This window comes from Salmo trutta, chromosome 34, assembly GCF_901001165.1.
Source record: "Salmo trutta chromosome 34, fSalTru1.1, whole genome shotgun sequence".
Taxonomy (NCBI): domain Eukaryota; kingdom Metazoa; phylum Chordata; class Actinopteri; order Salmoniformes; family Salmonidae; genus Salmo; species Salmo trutta.
Genome location: NC_042990.1, coordinates 1,069,400 through 1,094,234, shown reverse-complemented (window position 1 = coordinate 1,094,234; position 24,835 = coordinate 1,069,400). Strand labels below are relative to the sequence as shown.

Sequence of the window (24,835 nt, the reverse complement as noted above, 5' to 3'; positions counted from 1 at the left end):
CAGAAACCCCAGGATCGTGGCAGAATATCCGAGGCTGATGCGATTCGATAAAGGAAGGTTGAGAGATGTCTGGGCTGGGAGTAGTTTACCAAGCGAATAATCTTGCAGCATTTGGGATGGTGTGTGCATTTTCATGATCGTTTACATTTATTTCGTTTAAATAAAATCCCTCTCTCCCATTTGGCTTCATTTTTCTATTGTTAACGTTTTTTGATGGGTTGTAGCTTCACGCGCCTGCGCCCAGTTCTTATAATCTTATTGTGGAAATGGTGAACCAGGAGTTATGAATATCTATTTTGCAATTTTCGCCTTCATGGCACCTGTTGTTATTGTTATGATAACGGTAGGGGTATCATGTGTAATTCACCGAAGGAGGCACAGTCGGATTGAACGCTCACTTCTTCAATGATGGACGCTCTGGTTCGTATTAGTATGACTAGCCTGTGTATGGTTGTGTCAGTGTATTGTTTGTGTTACATGTTTTGTTGTTTCCCCGTTGTAGTCTACTAATAGCCTAGGACATTTTATAGGCTAATGATGCAGACAGTAACCTAATGCCTAAACTACCAGAACCAGATTGCCACTATTTCTTTTCAGGTGTCCGATTCGCCCCAATTTGCACCTGTCGGACCACTCTTATTTCATAATAATTCCCAATATTTAACACGGCTCAATGTCGCACATTAATATGTTAAAAAAGGTGATATAGGCCTATCTATAGCATACGAAAAAATATATATATTCCTATTCCACCCCATCCCTCTACCTGGTCATTAATTCGTTATGTTGACTAATAGTCTTCAACCTAGACCAAAAGGAAACAGAAAGGCCTATTTGTGTTTTAAAGAACACTGTAGCCTTTACCATACTTTCCCATTCAATTCACCTGTAAATATGTGGATGCCTACCAAATGTATTGAACCACTCATAGGCCAATTATAGGCGTTTTTTTACAACTAGTCTATAAGGTGCGCTATAATGACCTGGCGATTTTTGTTTGTGGACAACAAAAAATGCGTTAAGGATGTAGACCCTATGCTTATTCGAATGCAACACTTGACACGCTGGAAACAAACAAAGAAGCCGTGCAAATAAAATGCCACACGTTTTTTGTGCGAGCTTGTAGGATGTGCAGGTACCAGGGATGCTTGTTACCATGGAGACGGGATGCAGGCACGCGGTGCAGTCTTGTGCTGCATAGGGGGAGATAAAAAAAAAAAAAACTAGGGTACCGAAGATCGCACAGCGCATAGGCTATTGTAGTTTTCAACAAAGAGAACAATGAAAGACTGACAATCACTATTTTTAAGCACTATATCAACAGGAATTAAAAGGTACTCTTTAAAACAATTAGCATCTCACAAATCTCCCATGTCACACCTCCTTGTAGTTGGGCAGAAATCCCCCCCTTTCAGTTTCTAGTATCACCTTTCCGGGAGCACGGCTCTGATTACCGCGGAAGAAACATTCCTATCATGGCGCCTAGATTCCAGCTGAAGGTAAGAATTGCGCTGTATCACAACGCGTGTTCTGGAAACCAAGCCGGTGACAGATATTGCATTGCGAAACAATTTGGGCTTTTAAAATGGAATGCAGGTCCTATGTGGACAAATCATTTGTGGGCGTCAGTGGATTGTAGCCAGTGTAGCATAACCTGGCTAGCATATTGCTCGTATACTCGGCCGCTGTTTGAATAGAACAAGAAAGGTCAGGACGGAGTTGACATTGGTGAATGACATAGGGACAGTGTGACTCAAACCATATCGTGCTGGTAAATTATAAATTATCTTTCTTTGACCTTCAGATCTGCGTGTTTATTGAGGTGATGTGATTTGTGTGTGTGAAGGGCTTGGCTTCATATACATTATATAAAAAAGATAACTTTGGTGCATTTTCACAACTCTGAGCACAAAAATCTAAACAGATCATCAAAATAGCTCATGTTTCAAAACTCGAATCAACGTTTCTTATTGACCAATTACAACAAACGAATTCACAGTCACTCGTTCACTGCAACAAATCACTCTTTGAATTTGGATGCATATTCAATTTAATTATCTGCTTTTCAAAATGCAATATTCACTTTAAGCCTACATTTGATATGATATTTTTATCATTTGTTAACACTACAATTCATTATCACTTAATCAAACTGCTCAAAACTGTTAATTACTGAGCTAAACTGATGTAGTGCCTAGTTAACATATATAGTTCGATAACTGTACATTTCTATATTTTTACCTCATAAATGTATCAATCTGACATCAATTTATGTTGGAAGGGAAAACGAAATCATACTGTATGTGGATGTGACTGTAAATACTACATCATCATTCTCCAGAAGCCAGTGTGCTTCACTAGGACAACGTGGAAAGAGTCACTCTTATGTGCTACCATTTGGAATTATAGTGTAGAGTACAATGCACTGCTGAAATACCTGGGTTGTATTTAACAATATATTCCACTCGTTTGAATTTCATCGATACACTCACTGTAAGCTGATTCATTTTGTTGAGCAGAGAGATAGGAGATACTGTATGGAAACACATAGAAAAGGTGATCTTGTAAAATGTTGCAAGGGGCAGAAATGACATACAACACCATGGTACAGTATGTGACAATAAAACATATATTTTATATTTAAAAAAAATATACCCCATATTTCTGATGATTTGTCCTACGTTTGTACTGTATAAGGATAATGAAACCATAAGACTGACCTATTTCCCAACATGCTCACAATGTGTATATTGTATTGTTTTGCTATTGGATTAAATAGTAGTTTAAATAACTAAATGGTGAACCTGTCATTATCTGATGCTTTGGTGATTTTGCATGAATGACTCGGGGGTGAAAGATATGTGCAATCCCAATGAATGCACAATCAAAAGTTCTTTAAAAAGATAGGGGCCATTACAAGTGTTATCAATTTAGAGTTTTGTACTTAGAGTTTTGAAAATATACCACTTACAATACATTCGGAAAGTATTCAGACCCCTTGACTTTTTCCACATTTTGTTATGTTACAGGCTTTTTCTAAAATAGATTAAATAAAAATGTTTTTCCTCATCAATCTACACACAATACCCTATAATGACAAAGAGACAACAGGTTTTTAGAATTTTTTGCAAATGTATTAAAAACAAACAGCAATACCTTATTTACATAAATATTCAGACCCTTTGCTATGAGACTTGAAATTGAGCTCAGGTGCATACTGTTTACATTTATCATCCTTGAAATGTTTCTGCAACTTGATTGGAGTCCACCTGTGGTAAATTCAATTGATTTGGAAAGGCACACACCTGTCTAAATAAGGTCCCACAGTTGACAGCGGATGTTAGAGAAAAAACCAAGCCATGAGGTCGAAGGAATTGTCCGTAGAGCTCAGAGACAGGCACAGATCTGGGGAATGGTACCAAAAAATCTCAGCAGCATTGAAGGTCCCCAAGAACACAGTGGCCTCCATCATTCTTAAATGGAAGACGTTTGGAACCACCAAGAACCTGATGGTCCCTCTGACAGAGCTCCAGAGTTCCTCTGTGGAGATGGGAGAACCTCCCAGAAAGACAAAAATGTCTGCAGCACACCACTAATCAAGCCTTTATGGTAGAGTGGCCAGACAGAAGCCACTCCTCAGTAAAAGCCACATGGCAGCCCGGTTGGAGTTTGCCAGAGGCACCTAAAGGACTCTCAAACCATAAGAAACAAGATTCTCCGGTGTGATGAAACCAAGATTGAACTCTTTGGCCTGAATGCCAAGCGTCACGTCTGGAGGAAACTGGCACCATCCCTACAGTGAAGCAGGGTGATGGCAGCATCATGCTGTGGGGATGTTTTTCAATGACAGGGACTGGAAGACTAGTCAGGATCGAGGGAAAGATGAACAGAGCAAAGTACAGAGAGATCCTTGATGAAACCTGCTCCAGAGCACTCATGACCTCAGACTGGGGCGAAGGTTCACCTTCCAACAGGACAACGACCCTAAGCACACAGCCAAGACAACACGTGAGTGGATTCAGGACAAGTCTCTAAATGTCCTTGAGTGGCCCAGTCAGAGCCCAGACTTGAACCCGATCTAACATCTCTGGAGAGACCTGAAAATAGCTGTGCAGCGACGCTCCCCATCCAGCCTGACAGAGCTTGAGAGGATCTGCAGAGAAGAATGGGTGAAACTCCCCAAAACTCCCCAGGTGTGAAAATCTTGTAGTGTCATACCCAAAAATACTTGAGTCTTTAATCGCTGCAAAAGGTGCTTTTAACAAAGTACTGATAAAGGATCGGAATACTTATGTAAATGTAATATTTGTAATACGTTTTTATTTTTAATAAATATGACAAAATGTGTAAAAACCTGTTTTGCTTTGTCATTATGGGGTATTGTGTGTAGATTGATGAGGGGGAAAAAACGATTATTCAATTTTAGAATAAGGCTGTAACGTAACAAAACGCGGAAAAAGTCAAGGGGTCTGAATACTTTCTGAATGTACTGTATATCTGAAGAATGTGCCAAAGTGATTGAATAAAACTGTAATGTGGGAAAAGTATCACTTGATTTAGGCTGTGCTATAGTGTTGCTTAAAGCAGGAATGTTGTCATCCTCCTCTCCCCCTGCATCAGGGCAATCAATAGAATGGATATTAGAATGGTTAGTTTAAGTGTTTTTCAATGTACTGATTAACTTGTGTGTCAGTGTGTGTGTGTGTGTGTTTTACCACGTCATAGGCTATTACCAGAGCTGCTATCAGTATTGTTGCATCCTGCAACAGTTAGGCTACTGATTCTGCTACAGTTAACAGGGTGATTTTATTAATTAATTAATTAATTCATTCATTCATTTTCTTCACTTAGAGTTGGAATGCTGATCTAGGATCAGGTCACCCCTGTCCATGTAATCTTACTCATTATGATCTGTTTTAGCCAGAGCGGGACAACTTCCGGTGAAACTGGAGGGCGCGCAATTCAAATAAATCATCATAAAAATTATGGATATTAAACATTTAGGTACATATCAGTGTCTTATATCGGTTGAAAGCCAAAAATTATTGTTAATCTAACTGCACTGTCCGACTTACAGTAGCTATTACAGCGAAAACATGCCATGCTATTGTTTGAGGACGGCGCCCCACATCAAAATATTTTTCCACCGGCACAGGTTTCATAAATTCACAAATAGCGATCAAATATTCACTTACTTTTTGAAAATCTTCCTCTGATTTGTCATCCAAAGGGTCCCAGCTATAACATGTAGTGTCATTTTGTTAGATAAAATCCTTCTTTATATCCCAAAACGTCAGTTTAGTTGGCGCCAACGATTTGAGTAATCCACTCATTCAACATGCAGATAAAGGAATCCGAAAATCTACCCATAAACTTTGTTTCAACAAGTCAAAATACGTTTCTATTTACTCCTCAGATACCCAAAAATGTAATCAATCTATAATATTTCTTACGGAAAGAAGTATGTTCAATATGAAACCGATTTTAGCAGGTGCGTCCTGTCTTCATGGCGCTCGCAAACATGAATTTCCAAGACTGTGTCCCTGTACTAAAACTGATATTTCTTATTCGTTTTTGAAGTTACAAGCCTGAAACCTTGAACATAGACTGCTGACACCCTGTGGACGCCATAGGAATTGGCTTGGCTAATTTTGGCTTATTTCCAAAATGACCTTACACTTGCCATTCTAAGTCGAAAAAAGTTCTGGTTGGTTTTTCTTTGGATTTACTCCTACCATATCTATTGTGTTATATTCTCCTACATTATTTTAACATTTATACAAACTTCAACGTGTTTTCTTTCCAATGGTACCAATTATATGCATATCCTGGCTTCAGGACCTGAGCATCAGGCTTTGGGCACATCATTCAGGCGGAAATTGAGAAAAAAGGGGCCTAGCTCTAAGAAGTTTTTAACCCTAAACCTAACCCTAGCTCCTAACCCTAACCCTAAAATTAGACCTAGCTCCTAACCCTAACCCTTAACGTAATTCTAACCCTAACACTAATTTTAACATTAACCCTAAACCCCCTAGAAATAGCATTTGACCTCGTGGGGACTAATAAAATGTCCCCAGTTGGTCAAATTTTTGTTTGCTTACTATTCTTGTGGGGACTTCTGGTTAAACACGTCCACACCCACACACACACTCCGGACCAGGCATGTGCAGGAATTAAATAATTCATGTCTGGTCATCCTTCCTTATTGATATTTAACGAGTCTCCCACTGCTCTGACAGCCCATTGAGGACAGCTATTTATAAAGACCACTGTCATACTGTCACGTGTTAACATTTAGCTCGAGAAATCTCTGCCATCTCGCACACTACGCTGCATCCCAAATAGTGCACTATTTTTGACCAGAGCCCATAGCATCTTGAGCACTGCAGTTTATTGTAGTTGGTGGTACAACTGTTTTATATGTTTCATTTCAATACCTCTTCTTCATGTCATTCCTCTATTTTGGTCCCGGGCTGTGTACTTACTTCGTTCTCTTTTCAAACACTATAAATTCATCCCTCTACCCCCTCTTTTTTTTGTCTTGGTGGGTTCGTTTTAATTCAATTCATTAATTCCCTTGAATATCAAAGGAAAAGTGACCCATTTACATTCCATTTTAGTCATTTACCAGAGGCGATTTACAGCAGTGAGTGCACATATTCTCATCGTTTTTTTGTATTGGTCCCCAATGGGAATCAAACCCACAACCCTGGCATTGCAAGCACCATGCTCTACCAACCAAGCAACACAGGACCCCCTACCTGTGTGATTCATTGACTCTCCACCTCTCCCTCCTCCCCAGTCTAACGTGAAGAGCATGGAGTGCGAGCTGCATTGCCCAGTGTGTAAGGAGATCGTCAAGCAGCCCGTGGTTCTGCCATGTCAGCACAGCGTCTGCCTGATGTGTGCCTCAGAGGTCCTGGTTCAAAATGGCTACCCTCCTCCGGAGCTGCCGCCCGAGCCCAACTCTCCTGCCTCCACCCCCAACACCCGCTCTCCCCGCCAGGCACGCAGGCCCATGTCCGGCAAGGCCGACCATCGACCCATCGACCGCGTGCTACGTTCAGGTAATGTGTGTGTGTTTGTGTAAATGTGTGTTTGCACGTGAGAGAGAGAGTGTGTGTATATGTGTGTGTATGTCTTTAGATTCAATGTCAAGTGACGATCAATAAGACTAGTCTGGGGATGCGATGGGAATACACACGTCCTTCTCTCTTGCTCTCTGTTTCCTCCACTCTTTACCCATCCCTCTCTCCTCATCCCACTGACTGACTTCTCCCCCTCTGTCACCCTTTGTCCAGGATTTGGGACGTATCCGTCGCCGGGGCGACGGCGTAAGGAACCGCCCCCTGCGATGTTGTTTCCGTGCCCGCCCTGTGGGAGAGAGGTAGAGCTGGGAGAGAAGGGCCTGACTGACTGCCTGCGTAACCTCACCTTGGAGCGCATTGTAGAGAGGTAACACACACACACACACACACTTATACACACTTACATTTATACACGCAAGTACACACACATGCACTATGCACAGGTCTTGGTCTTGTGAGCTGTTACGGAAAAGACACATACATTTTATGTGATCCCATGTGATCTTATGTGAAGTTAAGGTAATAACATGTAAAGCAACATGTGATAACATGAAACTACACATGTGAAAACACGTGATCACATGTGAAGTGAACACAATTTCACATGATTTTCATGTGAAATTTCACATGAAATAATGTGATTTGCCACTTGTGAAATCGTGTTTTTTCTGTAAGGGAGGATGTAGGCCTGCCTTAGGGCTGGGCGGTGTACCGTATTTTGATGCACAGACTGGTTTTGGTTTTTACTTTACCTTCTATAACGGATGTTGAATGTTTGGTTTGTTAAATGTGATACACCATGTGTAACATCCATTTTTATGGTCATCTCTCTCCATGCCGCTTTCCACACAGACCTAGCCCTGCCCCCTGTCATTCAAGGAGCGCATTTGTCGTTCCTCGACCACGAGACACTTGCGTTCTGTGGTCAATGCAGCACATGCAACAATGATGACAATGATGCTGTTTTCACTTTGATTCTTAAAATAAATCCACAAACGTTCTATAATTACACTATTTGTTTGTGTTTCTTACATCTGCAAATTTGTAGTTCGTCTTTCCTTAGCAAGTTGGGCCTAAATCGCGTTAGCCACTAATGCTAATTGCTAGTTAGCTGGCTAGCTAATACATGTACTGAGTCAGAACAAACGTAACTAGCTATACAGCCTGATAATACCAGAGAGGGTGCGATCTAAATCAGCATGTCGTTTGTGCAACAGCATCTTCTAAATCCAAGAGGAATATGCGAAGCATGAACATGTTAGCTACATGAAGTATTTAAGAGAAAACATTCAATGTAACCAAAGGTTATAGGGTCCCCTATGAAACACTGACCATCACTTTGGTTCCTACCCTGTCACAATAACTCCTCCCTGGTATTTTCATACGTTGTCATGTCAAACAACACTGTGCTCAAAGTGCCCACTATTATAATCTAATTATAGAATTAGAATAAGCATTCTATTTCCATTATTCCAACAGTTCACCCAAATGGTTTGCTCTAAATCGCAACTGCAACATTTTATTTAAAATTGTTTGCCTATATTGTGCAGCCCTACGTGGCAGTGTGGAAATGATGTCAAATGATTGCAGGAAATGCAGAAATTGATGAAAATGATGAAAATGATTTTTGTTTCAAGTTTAATTGAACAGAATAAAACAATCAGAAGGGAGAAAGACCAATTGAAATCGCTTAGAATGTATGTGTTGCCATCTTATGGTCACACACTTCTCATAAAGCAAATGTAGAACTTTTATTATTCAAAAACATAAAATATCTTGATACTGTAGGATATTTTGGCCATATTGCCCAGCCTTACCCTGCCTGAAAAATCAGTGTCACCGTCGGCAAGGAATTTCCTCTTGGTCTGTTGAAGACGTTGGTTTCCCAGTCTCACCCGTGACACACACACACACACACACACACACACACACACACACACACACACACACACACACACACACACACAAATGTGTAGCATTTCAATTAGTTGCATCTTTAGCCCCTTGAACGGTGAGTGAGAGAATGTGTCCAAGTACGGCTTTCCAAATGGCACCCTGGTCAAAAATAGTATGGGTCCTGGTCAGAAGTAGTGCACTATATAGGGAATAGGATGCCACTCTTGTTAATGAGCATGGAGCTGACCTAGAGAGGAAATTAGCAGAGCTCCCAGACTGCAACACACTGCAGCAACCTACTGTAGCAGAAAGACACTGCACTTCCACTGGACTACTGCAGTGTAACTGCTAAAAGCTTATTTTCCCCATGTAGAGTAACCTCTTTTATGTTATTTATCACCCGATCTACCCATCCCCTCTCTCTCTGTCTTGGCCCTGTTCTCTCCTTCCATCATTCTTATTTGTGTCTCTCTTTCTTTCGCCTTTTCCAACCTCGCCCACCCCCTTTCTACTACTATCTTGCCCTAATTCGCCCATGCTCTCTCTCGCTCTCTCTCTCCCCTACCCTCCTCCCTTTAATCATTCCCCTCTATCTTCCTCTCCCCTCTCTTAGGTACAGACACACAGTGAGCTTAGGCAGTGTGGCTGTGATGTGTCAGTTTTGCAAGCCTCCCCAGTCCCTGGAGGCCACTAAGGGCTGCGCCGACTGCCAAGCCAGCTTCTGTAACGAGTGTTTCAAGCTCTACCACCCCTGGGGGACGCCGCGTGCCCAGCACGAACACGTCCAGCCCACCCTCAACTTCAGGCCCAAGGTGAGGCCTGCCTCTCTCTCATCCCTCTCTCATCCCTATCTTCTCTCCTCTCTCACCCCTCTTGTCTCTCCTCCTCCAGGTGCTGTCGTGTCCTGAGCATGACCAGGAGCGTCTGCACTTCTACTGTAGGACGTGCCAGCGGTTGCTGTGCCCGCTCTGCAAGCTGCGCCGCGTCCACGCCGGGCACAAGGTGGCGCCAGTCACCCAGGCCTACCAGACACTCAAGGTAGGCATCTGGTTGTAGCATGGTTCCTGCATTGGCCTTATACTGTACAATATACTGAATAATGTATGTAATACCCTTTAGCTGCTTTGAATAAAAGTACCTAAATGGCAATATTGTTATAATCAGTGGCATTAGTGGATATCACACGCAATGGAGATCGGCCCTCGATGGTTGGGGGTTAGTCTAGTAGTACAGTGCATGACAGAAAAGGGGTAAGTCGCCATTGAACTGTGGGTTTAGATCATCCAGTGTGTAAGAGATACAGAGCTACTGATGTGCATTAGGATTAAGTCTGGTCAGGGCATTAACCCTTTGTTTATTTGCGGTCACTTATTATTGGACAGGACAAGATTACCAAGGAGATGAACTACATTCTGTCCAACCAGGAGACGGTGCTGGGCCAGATCTCACAGCTGGAGAGTGCCACCACTCAGACAGAGGTGACTAAAGAATACTGCAGTCTGCAGGGCTCCAGAAATGACCCACCAGAGGGGTCTACCACAAAGCAGGATCAATGAGTTAGCCAGCTAACTTTGATAAACAACCAGAAAAAAACTTTTGATGAATTCAAAAAGTTTACCTTATATATGTGTTTTTGGATGTTGAGTCAATTAGACCAAGTTTTCTTTCGTAAATAACTTGCAAATTCATCATATGAGCTCCACTGTGCGGGCAATAATATACTGCTCAAAAAAATAAAGGGAACACTTAACCAACACATTCTAGATCTGAATGAAAGAAATAATCTTTTAAATACTTTTTTCTTTACATAGTTGAATGTGCTGACAACAAAATCACACAAAAATAATCAATGGAAATCCAATTTATCAACCCATGGAGGTCTGGATTTGGAGTCACACTCAAAATTAAAGTGGAAAACCACACTACAGGCTGATCCAACTTTGATGTAATGTCCTTAAAACAAGTCAAAATGAGGCTCAGTAGTGTGTGTGGCCTCCACGTGCCTGTATGACCTCCCTACAACGCCTGGGCATGCTCCTGATGAGGTGGCGGATGGTCTCCTGAGGGATCTCCTCCCAGACCTGGACTAAAGCATCCGCCAACTCCTGGACAGTCTGTGGTGCAACGTGGCGTTGGTGGATAGAGCGAGACATGATGTCCCAGATGTGCTCAATTGGATTCAGGTCTGGGGAACGGGCGGGCCAGTCCATAGCATCAATGCCTTCCTCTTGCAGGAACTGCTGATACACTCCAGCCACATGAGGTCTAGCATTGTCTTGCATTAGGAGGAACCCAGGGCCAACCGCACCAGCATATGGTCTCACAAGGGGTCTGAGGATCTCATCTCGGTACCTAATGGCAGTCAGGCTACCTCTGGCGAGCACATGGAGGGCTGTGCGGCCCCCCAAAGAAATGCCACCCCACACCATGACTGACCCACCGCCAAACCGGTCATGCTGGAGGATGTTGCAGGCAGCAGAACGTTCTCCACGGCGTCTCCAGACTCTGTCACGTCTGTTACATGCTCAGTGTGAACCTGCTTTCGTCTGTGAAGAGCACAGGGCGCCAGTGGCGAATTTGCCAACAGCATGCCAAACGTCTTGCATGCTGTTGGGCTGTAAGCACAACCCCCACCTGTGGACGTCGGGCCCTCATACCACCCTCATGGAGTCTGTTTCTGACCGTTTGAGCAGACACATGCACATTTGTGGCCTGCTGGAGGTCATTTTGCAGGGCTCTGGCAGTGCTCCTCGTCTTATGCTACCACTAGAGTGAAAGCACCGCCAGCATTCAAAAGTGACCAAAACATCAGCCAGGAAGCATAGGAACTGAGAAGTGGTCTGTGGTCCCCACCTGCAGAACCACTCCTTTATTGGGGGATGTCTTGCTAATTGCCTATAATTTCCACCTGTTGTCTATTCCATTTGCACAACAGCATGTGAAATGTATTGTCAATCAGTGTTGCTTCCTAAGTGGACAGTTTGATTTCACAGAAGTGTGATTGACTTGGAGTTACATTGTGTTGTTTAAGTGTTCCCTTTATTTTTTTGAGCAGTGTATATAATAATATTTAAGCAAGTTAGCTGGCTAATTTATTGATCCTACTGACCACACCACCGTAGACAGCATTGTTTACAACAGTAGACATCATATGCTCATGTATACTGTATTCATAATACATAGCGCTATGGTCCTAATCTGTGCGTTGCTGTCTAATACATCATCTCTGTGGTCCTCCTAACCTCCCTGTGTGTTGCTGTCTGACTGTTGAACAGCACAGCCAGAACACAATTCTAGAATAATATTGATTGAAATACATTATATCTCTACGGTCCTACTCCTCCCTGTGTGTTGCTGTCTGTCCACAGGCGAACAGCGTAGCGGCACGGGAGCAGCTGTCTCAGAGCGTGAGAGACCTGACCGCCCTCCTCGCCGAGCGCCACGCCTCATTGTCTCAGGCCCTGGAGGGGGCACGGCAGAGGCGGGGCGAGGCGTTGGCGGGCCAGGTGGCGGAGAGGCGGAGCCTGCTAGAACATGCAGGCCTCATGGTGTTCTCCCAAGAGCTGCTGAAGGAGACGGACCCGCCCTGCTTCGTCCAGGCAGCGCGCCAGACACACAGCAGGTACTTTACACACAACAGGTCTGACTGGCTGGGCAGCAGACAGTGTGGAAGCTTATACAAATAGCACCCTATTCCCCATAGAGCTCTGATCCAAAGTAGTGCACTGTAGGGAATAGGGTTCTATTTTGGACGTATACCCAGGGCTCTTTAGCGCCCTAGTTTTGTTAATTTTTCTGTTCCTTTGTTTGTTTTGTTTGTTTGTTTCTCTGTTCGTATTGTTCTATTTCCTCTCACCCAGTCCTTCAATCAATGTCTATTGTCTATTCTTCTTTCCTTCTTGTGTATGCTTTCACTGCTCATCCCACGGGATCAGCAAAATGACAAATGGCCACAAGTGGGAGCCAGTAGACCTGTTTGATAAAGAGAACTGCGTGGCTTTAGTGATGGTGTTCTATGTAGTTGTGCTCCAAACAGTGTTCACTGTTTCCAATGATGGTTTGTTAGACTGACACTGGATTAGTGGCATGAAACATGTAGTTATACAGGTAGACGGTAGACTGCTACAGTATGTAGTCTCATTAATCTACAGTGTCTGTAATCTCTCGTGGACAGGTCTATGGAAACATAACTGGTACCGTAACATCTGTAGGGAATGAAATGGGTTCTGTGGGATAACAAGCAGCAGCAGAGCCGGTGTTTGGGTTTTTTGTAACTGGTTATTTGGTCAAATCACGATTTTGCAGGTATTAGCATCTTTCGGATTTCGGAAGGAGAGGGGGCGTTCGGCCCGTAACTTGCAAAGAGAGAAGTTGGAGCTCCTCGTTCCGGTTCTGCTCCTCATTCTGGCGTCTCTTAGTCCATTTTCTTAACATGCATGGACCCAAAAGTTAATCGAGCAGCTGGCCAATTACGTGAGACTTTAATTCTGGATTAACCAAGATTAATCTATCTGCTATCAATTAAAGTTACTCTAATTGCGTATTACCCTAATAATACAGTTGTTAAGTCTGCTTAGTGCATACCTCCCTCCTAGGACTTGTCATCTACTCCCAAACAATTATTCTAATAGTCTCTCTCTCTCTCTCTCTCTCTCTCTCTCTCTCTCTCTCTCTCTCCCTCTCTCCCTCTCTCCCTCTCTGTCCTCTCTCTCTCTCTCGCTCTCTCTCTCTCTCTCTCCTCTCTCTCTCTCCTCTCTCTCTCTTCTCTCCCTCCGCTCTCTCTCTCTCTCCCTCTCTCTCCCTCTCTCCACCCTCTCTCTCTCCCTCTCTCATCTCCCCCTCTCTCTCATTCTCTCTCTCTCCCTCCCTCGCTCTCTCTCTCTCCCTCTCCTCCCTCTCTCTCTCTCCTCTCTCCCTCTCTCCCTCTCTCCCTCTCTCCCTCTCTCCTCTCTCCTCTCTCCCTCTCTCCCTCTCTCCCTCTCCTCACTCTTCTCACTCTCCAAGGTTATCCACGTCCATCGAAGGGCTGCAGTGTTTCTCTCTGGCCGCTGATCCCTCCTTCAGACACTTCCAGCTGGATGTCTCCAAAGAGCTCAAACTCCTCACAGACCTGCAGTTCATCCAGGGTGAGACAGAGGAGAGGATGAAGGAGGGGATAAGGGGCTAGGGAGGGGTAGAGGGATAGAGCCAGCCAGAGAGAGAGGAGGATAAATGAGGAGGCTAGGGAGACGTAGAGGGATAGAGTCAGTCAGAGAGAGAGTAGGAGAGGAGGATAAAGGAGGAGGCTAGGGAGACGTTGAGGGATAGAGTCAGTCAGAGAGAGAGGAGGATGGAGGAGGGGGCTATGGAGACATAGAGGGATAATCAACCAGAGAGCAGGGTTAGAGCCAGAGTATTGAAAAAGGGATTTAGGAGAGGAAAGAGAGGATGTAAGAGAAATGACATACTACAGAATACAATCATGTAACATTTTGGGGGTAATTCAATTTAAAGGTGAAATGCACAAGATAAACAGCAGTAGTGGGTCAATTTCCGCAACAACTAAGAGCGTTGAAGCGCAAGGTTAAACTTCTCCTGTAGTTATCACGTTGTAGAAGCGTGAAGCGCACCCGTGCACATGCGCAGATACTCTGTGTGGCTGTGTGAGAGCAGTGTTGTATCGCGCTCATCTGAATATCTGCGCTGCTGCTCGTGGCAACATCATCACGCTGAGTCTACCATTAATTAAGTCATTTTACTGAATCATACTGTATCTTCAACTATGCATTAGCAAACTGTAGTGAACATCTGGTAGTATTGCATATGTAATCAAGCCAGAGAGTATGTTTTTGTATCCAACATCTGACTGACAGCTGTAATGTTTTCTCCCATCAGCCCCTCTGGCCCCTGTTATTGACACTCAAAAGACCCTGGCCTATGACCAGCTCTTCCTATGTTGGCGGCTGCCTCAGGAATCCGCCCCCGCCTGGCACTTCTCTGTGGAGTTTCGTCGCCGGGGGGTGGTGCCAGGAGGCGGGGCCAGGGGTGGTATCCAAGGGCGATTGGCTGCGGCCCGCTGGGGCTGGCAGCGGCTGGAGGAGGTGGGCGGAACCAGTGCTGTGATTGACAGGTTGGAGATGGACAGTGTGTATGTGTTGAGGGTGAGAGGCTGCAACAAGGCGGGCTTCGGGGAGTACAGTGAGGAGGTGTACCTACACACCCCGCCAGCACCAGGTGAGGTTTATACATTGTTCTATAGGTACACACACTACATGCACACTACACATACACACACACACACACACACACACACACACACACACACACACACACACACAATCTCATCAGTATTGGTATAACTGATATGCATCAGAACAGTATCCATAGAGATCATCTTAATGACTAATTTGTCTATTTTTCTGCCCATTCCCATCCTTCTCTCTACCCATACCATCCAACTCTCCTCCCATCCCATCTCTCTATCCAACCCATCCTCTTAACACTGTCTTCACATGTCTCTCCTCATCTCACTCATTTCACTCCTAGGTCCACTCTCTCAATCCGCATCTCCCCCTCTGCCTGTTAATGTGAGCATCGACACTCTTTTCTCATTTTTCCTCTTGTTGCTTCGCACATATATCTACCTCTTTTTACATTTATGCCATGCATCTCTTGTCCTCCCAGCCACCCTCGTTCTCCCTCCATAATGAGATCTCAGAGTGTGTTGATGAGGTTTGCTATTTGTTAAAACCTGAGGCTTAACAAATGGATTTGGTTGATTGAGATCTATGCTAATGAGTCTGGGAAGTCTGGAGTGGTCAATGTATTCCTTGTCTCCCTTGGTAAATGATCCTATTCTGCTATGTATCCCTCAGGAATATTAATAATCCCAATTTAGGAAAGATGCACCTCCTCCTTTGATTGACCTTCTGCTTTGACTGTTTTGTATCCGTTTCTAGTTTGTTGATGAAAGACCGTTTGACTCCCTCTCTCCTAGTCCATGTCTCCTCTTTTCATTCCAGAGGAGTTGCATGACAGTTCTTTATCCCTCTTCTCTGTTAACCCTCTCAGTTCTTTCTTTGTAGCCCTGATTCTATACACTGCATTCAGGAAGTATTCAGACCCCTTTTCCACATTTTGTAACATTACAGCCTTATTCTAAAATGCATAAAATAATTTTTCCCAATCATCAATCTACACACAATACCCCATAATGACAAAGCGAAAACAGAAATACCTTATTTACATAAGTATTCAGACCCTTTGATATGAGACTCAAAATTGAGCTCAGGTGCATCCTGTTTCCATTGATCATCCTTGAGATGTTTCTTCAACTTGATTGGGGTACAGCTGTGGTAAATTCAATTAATTGGACATGATTTGGAAAGGCACACACCTGTCTATATAAGGTCCCAAAGTTGACGCTGCATGTCAGAGAAAAAACAAGTCATGAGGTCAAAGGAATTGTCCGCTGAGCTCCGAGACAGGATTGTGTCGAGGCACAGATCTGGGGAAGGGTCCCAAAAAATGTCTGCAGCATTGAAGGTCTCCAAGAACACAGTGGCCTCCATCATTCATAAATGGAAGAAGTTTGGAACCACCAAGACTCTTCCTAGAGCTGGCCGCCCGGCCAAACTGAGCAATTAGGGGAGAAGGGCCTTGGTCAGGGAGGTGACCAAGAACCCAATGGTCACTCTGACAGAGCTCCTCTGTGGAGATGGGAGAACCTTCCAGAAGGACAACCATCTTTGCAGCACTCCACCAATCAGGCCTTTATGGAACCAGATGGAACCACTCCTCAGTAAAAGGCACATGACAGCCCACTTCGAGTTTAAGGACTCTCAGACCATGAGAAACAAGAATCTCTGGTCTGATGAAACCAAGATTGAACTCTTTGGCCTGAATGCCAAGCGTCACATCTGGAGGAAACCTGACACCATCCCTACAATGATGCATGGTGGTGGCAGCATGCTGTGGATATGTTTTTCAGCAGCAGGGACTGGGAGACTAGTCAGGATCGAGGGAAAGATGAACGGAGCAAAGTACAGAGAGATTCTTGATGAAAACCTATTCCAAAGTGCTCAGGACCTCAGACTGGGGCAAAGGTTCACCTTCCAACAGGACAATGACCCTAAGCACACAGCCAAGACAACACAGGAGTGGATTCGGGACAAGTCTATGAATGTCCTTGAGTGGCCCAGCCAGAGCCTGGACTTGAACCACATCTCTGGTGAGACCTGAAAATTGCTGTGCAACGACGCTCCCCATCCAACCCGACAGAGCTTGAGAGGATCTGCAGAGAAGAATGGGAGAAACTCCTCAAATACAGGTGTGCCAAGCTTGTAACGTCATACCCAAGAAGACGAGGCTGTAATCGCTGCCAAAGGTGCTTTAACAAAGTACTTAGTAAAGAGTCTGAATACTTATGTAAATGTGATATTTCCAGTTTTGTTTTTAATAGAAATTATCAAAGAATTCTGAAAACCTGTTTTTGCTTTGTCATTATGGGGTATTGTATGTAGATTGATGAGGGGGAAAAAATGTAAACAATTTTTAGAATAAGGCTGTAATATAACAAATGTGGAAAAAGTCAAGGGGTCTGAATACTTTCTGAATATACTGCATCTTACTACTCCTCTATCCCTGTATTAGTGCTGATCGATTAACAGAAATATCGTTTATTTTTTGTTTTTTAAATAACTAATTGACCGACGTCGGTTCAATTTTTTTGAATTCCACCTTTGTTCTGTTTTGTTCTGTGAGCGGTTTCTGTATAGATAACTCAGATCAAGCCTGAACTGTGCGATGTAGTAGGGAGTTTTAGTTTTCAACAGGCCAATATTCTACATAGTTTAGCGCAGAAAACTTGATAATTAACTACGTACAATGACCATAATCCATTGCGTGCCCGCTTGAACTTGTCTGGTCTGCAGAGCAGACACAGAGACTGAGACAAGAGAGAATGTGCGATGAAGAGGGACAGAAAGCAGTTGCTTCACGAGCCTGTAAATACATGATCTAAGTGATTGATAGTTGGTATTCAGCAGTCAAAAGTATGCCTTATTTACTTTGAAAAACGACTAAAATAGTGATTCTGTCAGACAGCATAGGCAGCAGCTCTATAGAGATGAGATGACTTGGAATGAAATCTAAAGTTATCAAATAAAACAAATATTTTATTAAAGTAATGTGAATAAATTACGGTTAAGTGATAAGCAGTCACTACCATCATTGTTTTATTCTGTGTTTTTACAGCATTCAACCCACATAATGCACATTGCATTTATTGTCAATTTTTTTTATCAAAATAAAAATAAAAAAGTGATTATTTTTGAATAATCGAACCAACCTCAAAAAGCACTAATTGCTCAGCACTGCCCTGTATTTACCTCCTCTGTGCCATTATTGTCTTCCCTCTCTCCTACTTCGCTTCTCTACTCTATCTCATCAAAACCCACCTCTTCCCTCTTCTCTCCTTCCTACTTATGCACTCCTCCTTCCACCCTCCCTCTTTCTTTCCCCCTCTCCATCTCCCTATCCTCCCCTGGCCTCCTCTCTCTCAGTGTTAAACTTCTACCTGGACTCTCGCTGGGGTCTCCATGCCGACCGGCTGGTGGTGAGTAAGGAGCAGCGCTGCGCCCGGAGCGTCCCCGGCCTATCCCTGATGCAGGCCGCCGACCGAGCGCTCACTTCCTGTCACCTGACTGCAGACCTCCTGGTGGGTGACGTGGCCATCACCCAGGGTAGGCACTACTGGGCATGCTCAGTGGAGCCCGGCTCCTATCTGGTCAAAGTAAGTGGAATCCCAAATCGTCCCATAAGGCCAGTGCCGTATTCACCTGTGGAGATCTGAGAGGATTTGCCCTCTGCTAGGTGGAAGTTAACCCATATTGCTTATACCAATCAAATCCTTTTAAATCTCCACAGGTGCATAGGGCAGGGATCAGCAACTAGATTCAGCCGTAGGCAGATTTATTTTTTTCTTGTGCGGATGGTTGGGGGGCCGGAACATAATTACAAATAATTTGACTGCACATTGACCGCAAGAAGCCCAAACAGATACTAAAACATAATCATTTCAAACCTTGCTTACATTTGTATATTGACTCAACATTGACTCTGTACCGGTACCCTCTGTATATAGCCCCACTATTGTTATTTACTGCTGCTCTTTAATTATTTGTTATTCTCATCTCTTACTTTTTGGGGGATATTTTCTTAAACTGCATTGTTGGTTAATTAAGGGCTTGTAAGTAAGCATTTCAATATAACCTGTTGTATTCGGCGCATGTGACAAATAACATTTGATTTGATTTTGATATGATCACGTCTCTCTGTTATGAGAGACGTGATCATATCGACGTGATCGATGTTATCATACCCCCCCCCCCCACACACACAAAAAAAAAATATATATATAATATATATAAATAAAAATCTCAAAACGTATAAATAAATAAAACCAAATAAAACCAAAACAATTTTTTCTGAGGTCTTGGCTGATTTCTTTTGATTTTCCCTTGATGTCAAGCAAAGAGGCACTGAGTTTGAAGGTAGGCCTTGTAATACATCCACAGGTACACCTCCAATTGACTCAAATGATGTCAATTAGCCTATCAGAAGCTTCTAAAGCCATGACATCATTTTTCTGGAACTTTCCAAGCTGTTTAAAGGCACAGTCAACTTAGTGTATGTAAACTTCTGACCCACTGGAATTGTGATTAAGTGAAATAATCTGTGTGTAAACAATTGTTGGAAAAATTACTTGTGTCATGCACAAAGTAGATCTCCTAACCGACTTGCCAAAACTATAGTTTGTTAACAAGAAATTTGTGGAGTGGTTGAAAAACGAGTTTTAATGACTCCAACCTAAGTGTATGTAAACTTCCGACTTCAACTGTATATATTGTATTCAGACCCCTTCACTTTTTCCACATTTTGTTAAGTTACAGCTGTTTTCTAAAATAGATTTTAAAAAATCCTTCAATCTACACACAAAACCCTATAATGACAAAGCAAAAACAGGTTTTTAGAAATGTTTGCAAATTTATTAGAACTAAACACATTTACATAAGTATTCAGACCCTCAAAATTGAACTCAGTTGCATCCTGTTTCCATTGATCATCTTTGAGATGTTTCTACAACTTTTTTGGAGTCAATTCAATTGATTGGACATGATTTTGAAAGGCACACACCTGTCTATATAAGGTCCCACAGTTGACGGTGCATGTCAGAGCAAAAACCAAACCGTGAGGTCGAAGGAATTGTCCATTGAGCTCCGAGACAGGATTGTGTCAAGGCCGATCTGGGGAAGGGTTCCAAAACATTTCTGCTGATTTGAAGGTCCCCAAGAACATCATTCTTAAATTGAAGAAGTTTGGAACCACCAAGGCTAGAGCTGGCTGACCGGCCAAACTGAGCTATCGGGGGAGATTGGCCTTGGTCAGGGAGGTGACCAAGCACCCGATGGTCACTGTGACCAGAGTTCCAGAGATCCTCTGTGGAGATGGGAGAACCTTCCAGAAGGACAACCATCTCTGCAGCACTCCACCAATCAGGCCTTTATGGAACCACTCCTCAGTAAAAGGCACATGACAGCCCGCTTGGAGTTTGCCAAAAGGCACCTAAAGGACTCTCAGACCATGAGAAACAAGATTCTCTGGTCTGATGAAACTGATATTGAACTCTTTGGCCTGAATGCCAAGCGTCAGGTCTGGAGGAAACCAGGCACTGCTTATCACCTGGCCAATACCATCCCTACGGTGAAGCATGGTGGTGGCAGCATCATGCTGTGGGGATGTTTTTCAGCCTCAGCGACTGGAAGAATAGTCAGTAGGAGAAATAGGAGAAACTCCCCAAATACAGGTGTGCCAAGCTTGTAGCGTCATACCCAAGATTTGAAGCTGTAATCACTGCTAAAGGTGCTTCAGCAAAGTACTGAGTAAATTGTCTGAATACTTATGTAAATCTGATATCAGTTTTTTGTTTTGAATACATTTGTAAAAATAAATAAAAACCTGTTTTTGCTTACTCATTATGGGGTAATTTGTGTAGATTGATGAGGGGAAAAAAACAATGGAATGCATTTTAGAATAAGACTGTTACGTAACAAAATGTGTAAAAAAGTCAAGGGTTCTGAATACTTTCCAAATGCACATGTAGATAGATTTTTTTAATGTAGTATTACTTGTTAAATAGAATCTCTTTCTCTGAGTAATTGTATTAGTATAAAAGAATATAATTAAAAAAAATAGCATACAATATAGTCTTTGTATTATTTATTTTATACATTATGTTTTGTTCATATTTTCAAGGGTGCCAATAAATCCGGACCCCACTATGTTGCTGCCTCCTTTCATTGCCTCTCTCTATCTGTTCCACAGGTGGGAGTGGGCCTAGAGGCCAAACTACAGGAGTGGTTTCACCTTCCGCAAGACATGGCCAGTCCCCGGTGAGTGATGCTGGAGGTTGAGGCTATAAAGTGCAGGGAGGACAGGAAGTAGTCAATGGAAAATTGGTTGAGGAGAGACTGACTATCAGGGCTTGTATAAAAAAAAACATCTCAGAGTAGGAGTGCTGGTCTAGGATCAGTTTAGCCTTTTACATCATAATGAATAAGATTACATGGACAGGGGGAACAGATCAGCCCTCCTACTCTGAGACGCTTTATGTATACGGGCACTAGTTGTGTGTGTGTGTGTGTGGGTATGACTCCGCACTCTCTATTTCCTTCTCTCTCACTTCCTCTCTCTCTCTCTGCCTCCCCCTGTAGTTATGACCCAGACAGTGGCCATGACAGTGGGGCAGAGGATTCCCTGGAATCCCCTCCCCCCTTCTCTTTCCTCACCATGGGCATGGGCAAGATCTTCCTGCCCCAGGCTCCCAACCATCAGAACAACCACGGTTGCAACGGCACCAACCCCCGCCGCAGCCCCACCGTCGCCAACGGCAACAGCCCTGCCTCCTCGCCTACGGGCCTCACCTACCCCCTGCCTCCCAGGCTTGGGGTGTGCCTTGACTTTCAGAAGGGTCGCGTCACTTTCTACGATGCCCACTCGCTCCGTCCTCTGTGGGAGGGGCCTGTCGATTGCTCCGGCCCCGTTTGCCCGGCTTTCTTTTTTATTGGCGGAGGGGCACTTCAGTTACAGGAGTTGGTGACCAATCGGATGGCAGACCAGACTCCAGTCAGGAGGGTCACTATCCAATCACGTGTCACTAATCTGAATAACTAGGCTGCGATTCAATTTGAAACCATGGTGTAGGTAATTTAAAGGTAATTTCCAATTGAGCCGACCTCTACAGCGTTTACCTTGAATGTGATCTCTGCAAACGCAGTGACATTGCCTTTAAACGGCGCATTGAATCTTAGCCTTAATCTGAGGTGATTGATTGGACATAGAATGTAAAGTTAATTGTAAGCTATTTACTTGGCCAGAGCAAAAAGTTAGTAACCTCATTTTGTTGTTTTGTATCTCATTTGTATGAAAAAAAACTAGTTTTTATTGCAACCGATATGCAAATGTATTTAACTTTATTACATACTTTTTTGGTTTCCATTTTATTTTGCCAGAAATGCTAAATTGCTTAAGTAGGGGCTGGCAAATTACACACACAGCAATTATGTAATGTCTCCTATCTTTGACGCTTGCTCTATTAACCACGCTATACTGTATATATTTACGGTATATATATGTATATATGCAAGAACATATATTTATTTTAGAAAAACTGTTTCTCAGTCATGTCCTGTCTGGGTGTTCATCTATGTCAGGGGTATTCAAATCTTACCCTACGAGGTCCGGACTGCTGCTGTTTTTCCGTTTTACCTGATAATTAATTGCACCTACCTGGTGTCCCATGTGGAAATTACTTCGAGGTCCAGAAATGAATTGGAGGTTCTATGTTTTCTGATCATGTAACAGTTCCCCCCTTCACTGTACTAAAACTATTTACACATCTACTGTACATATGTGTATCTCCAATGGAAAAAAAGTCCTGACTGTTAGTGAAATCTTCCCACTCACTCCATCACAACCCCAACTAAAGATTTGAATCTGGTCTAAATACTGTTGCCATTGAGTAGACAGTAGATTGAGTTAGGAGGATAACATGTCATGAGGAAATTCTGAAATTAGGAACTGAATGATACCGCTTCAGCTTCAGCCACCTTTATCGCTTGCTCCTTGATTAATGTGTTTGTGCATTGGTTGTTTTTCCAACGTTTAACTCTGTGTGTGTGTGTGTGTGTGTGTGTGTGTGTGTGTGTGTGTGTGTGTGTGTGTGTGTGTGTGTGTGTGTGTGTGTGTGTGTGTGTGTGTGTGTGTGTGTGTGTGTGTGTGTGTGTGTGTGTAGGAGTGAGACTGCAGTTAAAATACAGTGAGGGGAAAAAAGTATTTGATCCCCTGCTGATTTTGTACGTTTGCCCACTGACAAAGAAATGATCAGTCTATCATTTTAATGGTAGGTTTATTTGAACAGTGAGAGACAGAATAACAACAAAAACATCCAGAAAAACGCATGTCAAAAATGTTATAAATTGATTTGCATTTTAATGAGGGAAATAAGTATTTGACCCCTCTGCAAAACATGACTTAGTACTTGGTGGCAAAACCCTTGTTGGCAATCACAGAGGTCAGACGTTTCTTGTAGTTGGCCACCAGGTTTGCACACATCTCAGGAGGGATTTTGTCCCACTCCTCTTTGCAGATCTTCTCCAAGTCATTAATGTTTCGAGGCTGACGTTTGGCAACTCAAACCTTCAGCTCCCTCCACAGATTTTCTATGGGATTAAGGTCTGGAGACTGGCTAGGCCACTCCAGGACCTTAATGTGTTTCTTCTTGAGCCACTCCTTTGTTGCCTTGGCTGTGTGTTTTGGGTCATTGTCATGCTGGAATACCCATCCACGACCCATTTTCAATGCCCTGGCTGAGGGAAGGAGGTTCTCACCCAAGATTTGACGGTACATGGCCCCGTCCATTGCCCCTTTGATACGGTGAAGTTGTCCTGTCCCCTTAGCAGAAAAACACCCCCAAAGCATAATGTTTCCACCTCCATGTTTGACGGTGGGGATGGTGTTCTTGGGGTCATAGCCCACATTCCTCCTCCTCCAAACACGGCGAGTTGAGTTAATGCCAAAGAGCTCCATTTTGGTCTCATCTGACCACAACACTTTCACCCAGTTGTCCTCTGAATCATTCCGATGTTCATTGGCAAACTTCAGACGGGCATGTATATGTGCTTTCTTGAGCAGGGGGACCTTGTGGGCGCTGCAGGATTTCTGTCCTTCAACGCGTCGTGTGTTACCAATTGTTTTCTTGGTGACTATGGTCCCAGCTACCTTGAGATCATTGACAAGATCCTCCCGTGTAGTTCTGGGCTGATTCCTCACCGTTCTCATGATCATTGCAACTCCACGAGGTGAGATCTTGCATGGAGCCCCAGACCGAGAGAGATTGACAGTTCTTTTGTGTTTCATCCATTTGCGAATAATCGCACCAACTGTTGTCACCTTCTCACCAAGCTGCTTGGCGATGGTCTGTAGCCCATTCCAGCCTTGTGTAGGTCTACAATCTTGTCCCTGACATCCTTGGAGAGCTCTTTGGTCTTGGCCATGGTGGAGAGTTTGGAATCTGATTGATTGATTGCTTCTGTGGACAGATGTCTTTTATACAGGTAACAAGCTGAGATTAGGAGCACTCCCTTTAAGAGTGTGCTCCTAATCTCAGCTCGTTACCTGTATAAAAGACACCTGGGAGCCAGAAATCTTTCTGATTGAGAGGGGGTCAAATACTTATTTCCCTCATTAAAATGCAAATCAATTTATAACATTTTTCTGGATATTTTTTCAAATAAACCTACCATTAATATTAT

General features: G+C 43.4%; 1 protein-coding gene across 5 annotated transcripts; it reads left to right on the top strand.

Annotated features, from left to right (window-relative positions):
* On the top strand, positions 1–23,241 carry LOC115173278 (tripartite motif-containing protein 46). Of its 5 annotated transcripts, none has more exons than XM_029731223.1 (12): positions 1–119; positions 6,803–7,067; positions 7,302–7,455; positions 9,598–9,796; positions 9,876–10,022; positions 10,367–10,462; positions 12,353–12,606; positions 13,989–14,110; positions 14,859–15,197; positions 18,527–18,756; positions 21,348–21,415; positions 21,737–23,241. In XM_029731223.1, exons 1-12 carry the CDS (start codon positions 66–68, stop codon positions 22,194–22,196), a joined length of 2,388 nt encoding a protein of 795 aa, XP_029587083.1. In that variant the 5' UTR covers positions 1–65; the 3' UTR covers positions 22,197–23,241. The 5 variants fall into 5 exon arrangements, with proteins under 5 accessions (XP_029587083.1, XP_029587088.1, XP_029587087.1 ...); XM_029731226.1 differs by having other exon boundaries at positions 29–420; XM_029731225.1 differs by lacking the exon at positions 1–119 and adding an exon at positions 1,138–1,499.
* The last annotated feature ends 1,594 nt before the right edge of the window (positions 23,242–24,835 follow it).